General features: G+C 37.3%; 3 protein-coding genes across 3 annotated transcripts; 2 read left to right on the forward strand and 1 right to left on the reverse strand.

The window, feature by feature from the left end:
* Positions 1-456: 456 nt before the first annotated feature.
* Positions 457-1,432, forward strand: LOC119833726 (cuticle protein 16.5). Its single transcript, XM_038357881.1, has 2 exons — positions 457-516; positions 765-1,432. Exons 1-2 carry the CDS (start codon positions 505-507, stop codon positions 1,347-1,349), a joined length of 597 nt encoding a protein of 198 aa, XP_038213809.1. The 5' UTR covers positions 457-504; the 3' UTR covers positions 1,350-1,432.
* Positions 1,433-4,520: 3,088 nt separating this feature from the next.
* Positions 4,521-8,553, forward strand: LOC119834070 (calphotin-like). The gene is made up of 4 exons (XM_038358353.1): positions 4,521-4,585; positions 4,694-5,304; positions 7,667-7,709; positions 7,858-8,553. Exons 1-4 carry the CDS (start codon positions 4,574-4,576, stop codon positions 8,542-8,544), a joined length of 1,353 nt encoding a protein of 450 aa, XP_038214281.1. The 5' UTR covers positions 4,521-4,573; the 3' UTR covers positions 8,545-8,553.
* A 2,806-nt stretch (positions 8,554-11,359) lies between these two features.
* Positions 11,360-12,451, reverse strand: LOC119833884 (cuticle protein 16.5-like). The gene is made up of 2 exons (XM_038358101.1): positions 12,290-12,451; positions 11,360-12,202 (listed from the first exon to the last, which is right to left on the reverse strand). The coding sequence occupies exons 1-2, from the start codon at positions 12,299-12,301 to the stop codon at positions 11,483-11,485; spliced, it is 732 nt and encodes a 243-aa protein (XP_038214029.1). The 5' UTR covers positions 12,302-12,451; the 3' UTR covers positions 11,360-11,482.
* Positions 12,452-12,734: the final 283 nt, after the last annotated feature.

A 12,734-nucleotide genomic window follows, 5' to 3' on the forward strand; every position in this document is an offset into this window, starting at 1 on the left:
TAAAACCAGCTAAGTGTGAGTCGGGCACTCGCACTAATGCTTTCGTACTATAAACAAATTAGGTCAGTGGTCACCCATACAATTTATGAAATTTAAATATACTACCTACATATCCTTTGAGCTTGGGGCTTTTTTCCTGTTATTTAAGATTTTACGATTCGACGTCTTAATTTTAAAAGAATTGGTCGCATTTTTTTGAATTAAAATATATTTCAAATATAATCGTGTACATCTCAATCAATTTTACATTATATTTGAGTATCTAGTAATAGATTAAAGACATTCAAATTCAATAAAAATTTACATTTTATTATTGGGCGTGATATTGTAACGTCCGTTTATAATTGCGAGAAGGCTAATAAAACTTCATACGCGCAAACCCAGGGTCAGGGTTGATGACGTATGCCGTGCTCTAACGCATGGGGATGTCTAACTTCAATACTATATAAGTGAACCACGCCACTTAGAATGTATCACTTGCCGTAGTGGATTTAATAAAACAAAATGGCAGCTAAGGTACGGAATACATTTTAATAGAAGTTCAATGCCATAAATTGTGACCGGTGCTATTATTATATTGTTTTAATTAATTTTAATTCGTTGATTTTTTTATTTCTCAATTTTCTTTCAATTGTATAATATTATTTTTTATTTGAATTGTTAAATTTTCATTCACTGCTAAAAATACTTCCCTGATTTTAAATAATACAATTCTACTAGGTATTTAATAAACGTCAATTTATTTATTTTTTTTTCTTTTACAGTTCATCGTCCTTCTTTGCGCAGTAGCGACCGCTCGCGCCGGTGGCCTATACGGCGCCTCATACGCTGCACCAGTAGCCGCTTATGCATCAGCTCCTCTGTCTTACGCAGCATCCCCTGTGTACAAGAGCTACGCACCAGCTCTGTCCTACGCCGCCCCATCATTGGCTTACTCCGCGCCCGCATACTCCGCATACGCCGCCCCCGCAGTTGTGAAGACCGTCGCGCCCGCAGTTTCATCAGTATCTTCTTACTCGTCCCACACCTCCCACGGATCTCCACTCATAGCTAAGGCGATCGCCCCAGTTGCTGCTTACTCCGCTGCTCCCGTTGCCGCGTACGCCCCATCCGTGGCTTACTCTTCACCTTTGAGCTATGCCCATGCCGCGCCCGTAGCGACTTACGCTGCCCACGCCGCTCCCGTCGCAGCCTATGCTGCCCACGCAGCTCCAGTAGCCACTTACGCTGCCCACGCCGCTCCCGTTGCCTACGCCGCAGCCCCAGTACTGAAATCCGTCTCTTACTCTGCTGCCCCCGCTGTCTCCCACGTGTCATACAGCGGCCTGTCCCATAACTACGGCTGGTGATCGATTTAAAATGTACAAAACTAGTTCTTAAAACGATTTTTGGATATTTATTTTTTACTATGTAAAATAAATCGTAAAATCTACTTGATACAGTTTTATTTCCTTCTTAATCTAAAAGTGAATTTTACTAATATAAATACTCTAGTTACTATTTATCAAAGAACATGAGGATAAATCTACACTAAATCTAAAATTTTCAAACTTGACATTTTTCACTATTACGCAATACGTAAAAGCAAAATCACGTAACCTTTGTAAATATTTTATTCGTTATGAGCAAAACGATACACTTTTATCATATTTAAAAAACAAATTTGTGTAGGAAATTCCTATGTAATGAGATGTTTTACGCTAATAAATTTCACTCTCTAGCTTCACAACTATCTTCAAATATAAAAATTAAATCTTAATAAACGATCCTCAAACACAGGCAAACAAACAAGTAATGAGGTTGAAAACCACTCGAAGTGGATAATTAATCATAACAGTTGTATACTACATATTTTTATATTATATGTTTTAATTTCTTTTGAATGTTTTCCACGCAGAGTGCAAGTCGACCACGTATCGGTACAAACTGGGCCATCGGGAAAGATGAAGATGATTGAGGCCCGCGCTTTTTTCCTTACCTTCCCTAGTCCTTTTCTTTCATCGTTTTTTTCTTTATGTCTTATCCAGTATAGTTATTAATCCATTTGCACAGGTATATAGCCTCTGCAAATGTTTATGAACGGGGCTGGTTTCTTACCATTGAAAAATTATAATAATCTGAATTTTACGTCTCGAAAATCCCTTACATTTTCAACCTCATTTAGTTATAATGTAGGTTTGTAATTAAAACACTTCTTGAGTAACATTTTGTGAGCATTGAATAAAACATTAATTTTAATGTTAGTTAAATAAGCTTTAAGGTCGATTTCCTGAATCATAGTAATTAAATGTTTATTTAACGATAGTAATCACAGTCTGCTCTGATTACTATCTCTGCATAATAACATGAAAATAATGAGCGATGAAAATCTCAATGTCAATATGTTAGTAAAAAAATATGTATTATGATCTAGAAAAAATTTATTAATATAAAATCTAAGTTTTATATTCAAATTCCGTCTGTCTCTTACCAGGTTATATTCTATGAACAATCACGGTTGATACTGGACGGTTGAAATTTAAGATGATGTATTTCTCTATGCTATAACATCAAATGATAGAAAAAGGAGGTTAAGCAACGGTTTCCACGGTCGTAAATTGGATGGATGACCAATTTTGCAGTTGCTTTTACCTTATTTCTGCGGTACCCTTAGTGTCGCGAGACCGAATGCGACCGAATTCGGTCTTAACCGACTTTATTAATGAGAAAATATGATGAAAATAAATATTTGAGGGCATTAATTTATTTAACAAAGTTCGCTAATACACTACCTTTAATGGGACGATTACGATATTTTGTGCACTTATAATCATTAAAATTTATTCCAATATATAAAGTTATATAAAGTTAAAATTATTTGAAATGGTGTCCGTTACAATACAATGCGTCATTAATTTTGTATGTCACAAACACACGCTTTTAAAATAAGCAAAGTGATATTATATAAAACAATTTTTAAGTAGAAACGCAGTAATAATTGTATTTATTTGAACCAAATTAATTTTCGAATCATTTCTTATATAATTGTTCCTTATAAGTTATAACGAATTAGTACGATACCTATAAAAAATTATATTTGTTTAAAATTTTCCTCTATAAAGCATTAATCAATTATATATTATTAAGAAAGCCTAACCGCCTTGACCTCCTTTTCAATTCGTGATGAGCTTGAGAATCGCTTATTCCTGGCTTCGTTCCCGATCGTGGAGTGTATTAATACATAATATATTTAATGTATTAAAGAACACAAAAATGCGCTGTAGAATCTATAAGGAATTGCGCATGAGTACCGAAAGCAATTCCACCTGATTTTTTTGCGACTCTTAACGTTATCTAACCTGATGATATAGTTTGGGTTGCCTCGAATGTTTAACTAAACCATTCCAGTTATCTTTGTTAAAGTACTGAAGACATAGGCTTTATTTAGACTGCAATTTGTTGTTAAATCTGCGATGCGTTTTTTATTTCAACATATTCTACGTATGTAGAATTAATAAAGAATTTTTATTTGGAATCACTTATGTCTCGTTATCGTAAATACCTACAACAACCTCTATTATTTTCTCTAAATACTAAAATCTTTTCAATTTTTCACTGCATTTTACGTATCTTGATACTCTCTCTGTTTCTATTATCCTTACAATAGAAAAGGTCATGGAATGCTTAAATTTGTAGTAATATCGTACTATTTTTATTTATCACGTTTATTAAAAATTCAATTAAATTTCTAATAAATTATTCTCACAGACACATTGAGGCGCGATTTCTGAGATGAGCGGGTTACAGACATAACGCGATAATCTCAGAAATAACTGAGCCGATTTCAATAATCCTTTCATCAGTGGATAACGCTAACAAAATATAAAGAAATTTCTAGAAAAAAAATTAATTTCCATGTCAAACAGAATGTTTTAATTTATTATTGACCGATTTCTAATACAAAATATTAAATATTTGTATATAGGCTTATCTTTGAAATCAATAATATAGTAAGCATCACCGGAAGCCTGTTTCCTGATGCTAAAATTACCATACTAGTTGTGTCGTGCTGGTGTCCTTTCATATAAATGATTCTGTACATTCTACATAATAAATGCATTAAATCTCCGCCTGTTTATAGATTGAGCAAACATATAATGCTATCGAATTTATAGTACCATTTATAGAAAATATTTAAAGAATATTACCAGAATCGTGATGAAATCAATATTATATTTTACAATATAGAAAGAATTAACCAACCAGCACTCATTCAGTCCTGCATGCTGTTATTAAAATTTAACATGAAATGTAATTAAAATTAAAACAATCGAAATAAATGACTTTTTATATATAAACAATATTCTATAGACATCTATCACTGCTGATTTATTACTTCATTTTTGACCATTTATTTTTTAAATGAACAGTGAAGAGATATTACTGTTATGGGCGGAGTACAACCTTGGCATTGAAACTGTATCTCGCGGCGATGTTCGTGAAACACATTGCGGCTACCAGTTTTGTTGGGCCATATATAAGCATCAGCTACGGATCAAAAAAACATTCGAACACCGACATCGAAAAATCAAACATGTACTCCAAGGTATTATAATAATGTAGCTATTTATCTGTCTGTATAATAAAAATTTTATTATGTTGCACTAAGACAGTAACGTAAAGGATGTTATATCAGCATGTAATTTATCTTCAGGTCATAATCTTCCTGTGTGCCGCGGGCATCGCCTCCGCCGGCAACTTGCTGCACGCCGCTCCCGTCGCCTACAGCGCGCCCGTCTCTTCTGTGTCCTACTCGTCCCACACTGCCCACGCTGCCCCAGTTGCCGCGTACGCCGCTGCCCCAGTCGCAGCTTACGCTGCTGCCCCCGTCGTCGCTAAGACAGTGGCTTACTCCAGCCCCGCCGTCGTGGCTAAGACTTACGCCGCGCCTGCTGTGGCGTCATACGCCGCTCCCGCGTACTCCGCGTACCACGCTGTCCCAGCCTACTCCACCTACCACACCGCTCCCGTTGCCACCATTACCAAGGCAGTGGCTCCTGCCGTCTCCTACTCCTCCGTGTCGAGCTCCAAGACTGTGTCTGCTCCCGTTGTCACACACTACGCTCACGCCGCTCCCGCAGTATACGCAGCCGCCGCTCCCGCCGTGGCTACTTACCACTCTGCTCCTGCTGTAGCAGCTTACCACTCCGCCCCCGCCGTAGCCACTTACGCCGCCGCTCCCGTAGTCAAGTCCGCCATCGCCTACTCCGCCGCTCCCGCCGTCTCCCACGTCACCTACACTGGCTTGGGCGCCAGCTACGGATGGTAATCAACCAAAGATGTACAGAGAGATCATGTATATAAGAATTATAAATTATTGACTTTGTTTTAAAAAAATAAACCGATATAAAAAACTCTATCTTTCATTCGAACATCTATTATTATATCTATTATCATACCTAAGTGTTTGAAGTATTCGTAGATGAAAATATGAAAAAAATCTTTTCACCTTCACTTCCGAAAAAAACTTTACTGATTATATAACCTCCTATGAGGATTCAATCCACCACGCTTAGCCTCGGTGGGTCAATGGGTAAGTCCTCGGACTTAAAATCGATGAGTAGAGAAGGTTCGAGACCAGATGAGCGTGCAGGAAAATAGAATTTTCAATTAAACAGCGCATGTGGATAACATCACCACCAACTAACACACCACAACACAATATGGTAAAAAAACATCGTGAGAAATCGGCATGTTTAAGAATGAAAAAGTTCGACGACATGTAACATCTGCCATCCAAACATATCGTTACCTAATTTACAAAAGAAATAGATTTTCTGCATATCTTCTTTATGACATAATACCTTAACATAAACATTTTACCATATTGACCTTCGTTTAAAAAAAATTTATAAAAGGAGGCATACAACATGCAATATGAATTATAACAGGTAATTTGCCAAACTTATCTGATCCCTTTTATAACTCTTTTCAACCGACTTAAAAAAGGAAGAGTAATCAAATGAACTGTATTTGTTGTGATAATATATTTAAGTACCTCATGATTTTTTTTATTGGTTAAACCGATTATATGATCCTTTTTTTATTTTTCTGCAAGCAAACAAACACACATACTCTTTAGCTTAAATAGTTTAGTAAGTGAGGGATAATTTCATTTTCATAAAAGTTTATTGCCCTTATAATAAACAATTTCCATTTAACGTAGACATACTTATTTCAACCAGTTATCAATACAAAGCAAAAGAAAAAAAAATCTGGAAAGACATAGAGCTATAATATGCATGTCTGTATAGAAATATAATATATCGTTTATTGTGCATAGACAAATTTAACAACTGTACGGTACATTGATTCCCAAACTAGAACAGTCTGTCTCCAGCAAATCGTGTGTAATCTATGGGCTGTGTCTTAGGGAATATAAATACGTGTATCGTTAAGCAGCGCTAGTAGACATTTGATTCTAGACTCGTGACCGCTTCTATATGCTACAAAGCTTTAAGTTCAGTTAGGTGTGTAGCCTGTACGACAATATTGGCGACTTAACACGACACTGAGATTTAACTACGTGGCTTTGATCATATAAATATTGTAAATAAAGGGTTAAATTGTAAGCATTCACGCTTTTTCAATAAATCACAACATTGCGAGGTAGATTTTATTCAAACTCCGTTATATATGCCACATATCTTATGCCGAAAATAGTTGCTAAATTATCTAATTTCGATGATAATGCATCGTAAAAATTATTATAAGATGGACAAAAATCTGAAATCTTATGAAATAAAATAAATTATGGTATTTTTTTCTAAACATAGACACTAGTGCTCTATTTGTTAAAAAATCAGAATGAACAAATCAAATTTTCATTAGAAAAATGTCGTCATTTGTTTCGAATGTGAAATGTATTGTATGCCATGCGTACGTGTGTAATTGAAATATACCGTTGATGATAAAAAAAAAGATTTATTGGTTTATTTAAGGGACTTCAATTTTTTTCCTTGTGATGCCAATACCTCGATAATAATAATAATTCCTCTGCCTCTATACGACCTATTGCTGCATATAATACCAGCTTTAATTATAATCTTATAGTCATTTCAGTGAATCGAAAGTGGATCAATTCGATTGCGGTCTAGGCTATTAGCACCTTTTGCAAGAACATTTTTATTTCCTACTTTATCTTTAATAACGTACATAGAAGTTTTCTGCTTGGACCCAAAAAAAAAAACATTTAGGTTTTATATGCTATTTCGTAAAAGCTATCTACTCCAGAGACTGATTTAAGTAAATATTTCACCTTATATTCTTATCGATACATTAGTTTGATACCACTACACAATTATTATTTGATCATACCAACAGTGAATACATTGATTAAAATTATATATTAGGCATATGCTTAAAATTTTTTTCGCACATGAAAATGGAATAAATGATACACTTCTCAATTGAAGTGTGAGTTGGTACTTAATTAAGTTATGAATAACAAATTTTATTATAGCTAATTCGAGCAAATATCATGGCTGAATATTGAATTATTTAACTTGACTTTTAAGCGGTGAAGCACCTTGACATTGACGATGCTGGCGGCGATGAGAGTGAGCCGCGAATGGTGGTAGTTATTCAGACTTACTCTTATAAAAGCACTCACGATCGCTTCCGAAAGTATTCCATTGACAACAGTGGATCAAATAAACATGTACACCAAGGTGTGTCTCTAATATTTTAATTTTTTCTAAAGATATGCAACTATCTTTTAAATGTGTTGCATGATATTTAAAATTATTAGAATTATAATAATATTTAATTATTTGCATCTTTAATTGTGTTATTAAAGGTCGATTTTACTTATTTCAGGTCGTAATCTTCCTGTGCGCCGCGGGCATCGCCTCCGCCGGCAACCTGCTGCACGCCGCTCCCGTCGCCTACAGCGCGCCCGTCTCTTCCGTGTCCTACTCGTCCCACACTGCCCACGCTGCCCCAGTAGCCGCGTACGCCGCTGCCCCAGTCGCAGCTTACGCTGCTGCCCCAGTCACAGCTTACGCCGCTGCCCCAGTCGTTGCCAAGACCGTGGCTTACTCCAGCCCCGCCGTTGTGACTAAGACTTACGCCGCGCCTGCTGTGGCGTCATACGCCGCTCCCGCGTACTCCACGTACCACACCGTCCCAGCCTACTCAACATACCACACCGCTCCCGTCGCCACCGTCACCAAGACCGTCGCGCCTGCCGTCTCCTACTCCTCCGTGTCAAGCTCCAAGACTGTGTCAGCTCCTGTTGTCGCGCACTACGCGCACGCCGCTCCAGCTGTTTACGCCGCCGCTGCTCCCGCCGTCTACGCTGCTTCCGCCCCCGCCGTGGCCAGTTACGCCGCAACTCCGGTCGTCACTAAGACCATCGCTTCCCCCGGCATAGCCACTTACCACTCCGCTCCTGCCGTAGCTTATGCCGCCGCTCCAGTTGTCAAATCCGCCATCACCTACTCTGCAGCTCCTGCCGTTTCCCACGTCACCTACTCTGGTTTGGGCGCCAACTATGGTTGGTAATCAAATATAGATAATATAACGATATTCAATAATGTAAATTATTTTAATGTTACTAATGAGAGTAAAACAAGGAAATATATTGAAATAAAACATATTTTTAATTTCACATACACCGCAACTGTATAACAACTACTTGATCGTAGATACAGAAATATAAGGAATATGCTGATAGGTTGCTCAACTTCTCAACTTTAATAATTTTTCCCCCTTTTTTAATAACATTTTGACTTAGCGTTTGAAAGTAAGGTATGAATAAATATTTTGAGCATGCCCAAACAATAACAAACAAATAACCAATAAAAAACTAATAACAAACCTAAAATAAATAGCAGACACAGCCAACAGGTCCGTACCACATGATATTCCTTACCTTAGTTTACAAATTCGTTTTACTTCCTGCACATACAAAAACATGTAAGTTACTAGCTGTTCGCCCCGGCTTCGCCTGTGGTACATATAAAATTTTTGTCACTCAATGAAGTTGCAGTTTTCTTATGGTGAAAGAATCTTTGCAATCGGTCTAGTAGTTTTTGTATTAAAACATTACAAACATACTTATATTAATCCTTCCTCTCATAAAATATAGATAAAAATCCAACAAATAAGATGCCTAAGCACCCTGTGACTTAATAGAGCTTATGACACACTAGTCGCATTAGAAGCCAGAGTTGTTTGCTCTTCTAAGTTTTATAAACCTTTTGCTAGAAAGTAATAAAATCGTCTTGTTAATTTACTACAGCTCTAAGTTTGAAAACTAAATTGGTTTTGTACGAGTTATTTTTATTTGCTTATATGATTTTCAAATTTGAATTTTCTTGAATGAATGAATGAAAATTCTTTATTGCGTAAAAAATAAAAAGATAATCAGGCGTACAAAAAAACTTAAATTAAATTCGCAAAGGGCGGCCTTATCGCTAGGTAGCGATCTCTACCAGGCAACCCTAACAATGAAGGAAAATAACAATAAATGGGTAAGCAAAAATAAGGCAATAATGAAACTCGGATAAAAACAATAATAAAATAAAATACTTAATAATAATAATAACATATACATATTAATAAATACAAACATAACATATACATATTTATAATATACATACATATATAAATAGATAGATAAACATAACTAAATAGACTTACATACATATATATACTTACATAGTAGGATATTATAGTTGCAGTAGGCAATAATTACGAGTGAGATAAATAATGATTTTTCAATAAATTTTTGAAGACGTTTAGTTTTGCGCTCGTCTTACATCTGTGGGGAGAGAGTTCCACAACTGAACCGCACGAACAGCAAATGAATTGTGAAAGAATTTTGATTTATGGGCCGGAATCAGGAGTAAAAGATTAGTCGAGGAGCGTAGGCAAGTAGAGTTCATAAATTTAAATTTCTCTCGAAGATAGCTTGGAGCTTTCGGATCGAACAACACGCAGTACAGAAGATGAAGAATATGGGAATTTCACCGGAGACGAATAGGGAGCCATTTCAGCCTCTTACGGAAGTCGGAAACGTGATCATATTTTCTCAGCCCAAAGATAAATCGAATGCAGAAGTTTTGGAGTCTTTCAAGCCTATCTAACTGGGCGTCAGATAGATCAAGATAAGTTATATCTGCATAGTCGAAGTGAGATAGGAGAAGGGAATGAGCGAGCGCTAGCTTTGTTGGAATGGGTAGAAGATTACGTAGTCGTCGCAAAGCTCCCGCAGAAGCAAACAGTTTCCTGCTTACATCCTTCAATTGATCATCCCACGACAATGTTTGATCAATATATATACCAAGATCCTTAACTTGCTTACTGAAAGGGAGTTGAGTGCCACACAAAAAAACTGAAGGAAGCGAAGCCCAGTCAACTTTCGCGATTAGCGAGGGACTACCAACAATGATGACTTGAGTTTTTCTTTTTAAATTTAAGAAATAAATAAAAAATCTAGTGAGAATACTCGCATGATTAGTAACTCCTGTAACTTTATAAAAGCAATAATTAACAATATTGAAATGGTTCAGTGCGAGAAATATTCTTTCTCAACCGAGACGCGAGCAAACGCGATGAACGCCGCAGATTCCAGCTACAAAATAAGCAAATTTCAATGGCACATTATAAGTAATTGGCATAAAATACACAAAAATAAACTCCTGTTTTCGATGTCAAATTATCAAGATGCGCTTATCTTTTTGATGTTTTAACATTTTTCTAACGTGTTCTTTCATGGAACCTCTTACAATTGATTAACTATCTGAGCGTCTTATCTCATTATGTAAATAATATGTCATAGAGTAATTGAACAATTGAGAAATAAAGCACAGAGCCTTACAATTTTCCTTATCATGTATAAAACTGTTTCTGTTTTCCTTAGTCGCGATACACAACATAGATATAAGAGTGTGTGTAAAAGTTAAAACAACAATGGATTCGTCGTCATTTGTAGTCTTTTGTTAAGCCAGATCTGTCGGTGCCAAGAGTTTTATTTTCCGCAATTCTGCTTTATTACAAGTTTGCTTTTTATTTTTAGACTCGCCGGGAAGGCGTCAGTGATGTATGCTTCTGTTCCTACGGAAGTTATGATTCTATAAGCTGAGTAATACATTGCTTATTATGCCTATAGATATTACTAGGTAACAAACCTTCATATCAATCTTTAACAAACCTATAATGATAGGTAAACCTTATGATGCCCATGGATACTTGATCGTTTGTCAATGACTATGCAAAACGTTTATAGCATCTAAATAATAATAGCATTTGATTTTAATGATAGTACAGTAAACTCTCTTAGATTGATGTAAAGTTACAAGAAAAAAGACAGGAATAATTTCAACTTCGCTTTATTAATAATTTTTTCTCCATTATTATTACAAATACAGTCAATAATAGTTTATATTACGTTCTAATGATTAGATAGTTATGTACAGAAATAAAATGCTTTGGTTGTTTACCAGCCGTGGCCTCCATAGGCTCCACCATAGGAGATGGCGGGAGCGGCGGCGTATGAAGCATAGGCGGGTGCTGCGGCTGCGTAAGTGGCGTAAGCGGGAGCCGCGGCGTAAGTGGCCACGGGGGCGGCGTGGGTCGCCACGGAAGCGTAAGACACGGATGGTGCGACGCGGGCTACGGGAGCAGCATATGCAGCATATGTAGCGGGTGCGGCGTAAGTCCTAGCCACAACAGGTGCAGCAGCAGCGTATGTTCTGGTGATGACGGGGGCGGCAGCTGCATAAGTCCTGGCATACACTGGAGCGGCGGCGGCATAAGTTCTGACGACGGGGGCAGCGTACGCTCTTACGGGGGCGGCAACAGCCACTGGGGAAGTGTGAGTCGACACTGATTGGTAGGAAACACTAGCGGGTGCAGCGTAAGTGGACACAGCTGGTGCAGCGTAAGACACTGCTGGTGCGGCATAAGTTCTGGCGTATGTCGCTACTGGGGCAGCGGCGTAAGTGGCAACCGGAGCGGCAGCGTAAGTGGCTACGGGGGCAGCGGCGTACGTGGCAACGGGAGCCGCGGCATAAGCTGCCACGGGGGCACCGTGGGATGTTGTCGTCTGTGTGGTGTATGAAACGGATGTAGCTGGAGCACTGTAAGCGACGGCGGGAGCTCCGTGCAATAAGTTGCCAGCGGACGCAATGCCCACGGCGCAAAGGAAAGTTACCACCTGAAAACATTAGAAGAGAAGTTAGAATTTTGACGAAACACGTAACACCCAATAAAATTAAATTCAAGCATAGTGTGGTAGTAATACCTTAGTATACATGATAGGGTTGAGTTAATGTTACTTAGTGACTCCAAAAGCACATGCATTCACTTATATACTACTCGGAACAAACTGGTATCCAATCCTAAGATAAGTTTTGTGCAATATGTGGTGCAACTTTTGATATCGAAAAATAACAGTTCGCGACATGCAATAAGGATTATTTTAGTAAGAAAATATTGTCAATTCTCTAATAAAATCCTGTACCTACATACAACTGTAACAATGTCAGGGCAAAGCTACACCCAGTCTCCTATTAATATGTGTACTAGATACTACTTTATCGAAATAACGCTTATGAACGTTTACTACGACACAATCATTTGAATTACAAATAATATGCGTTCCCTTTTTGTGCTTAAATTGTATTTGGTTTGTTAGAAGTTATTGTAATTTATATCCTGTCTAGTATTTCTCAAAGAATATTAAAGCA

The sequence above is a fragment of the Zerene cesonia genome, chromosome 18 (genome assembly GCF_012273895.1).
Source record: "Zerene cesonia ecotype Mississippi chromosome 18, Zerene_cesonia_1.1, whole genome shotgun sequence".
Classification (NCBI taxonomy): Eukaryota; Metazoa; Arthropoda; class Insecta; order Lepidoptera; family Pieridae; genus Zerene; species Zerene cesonia.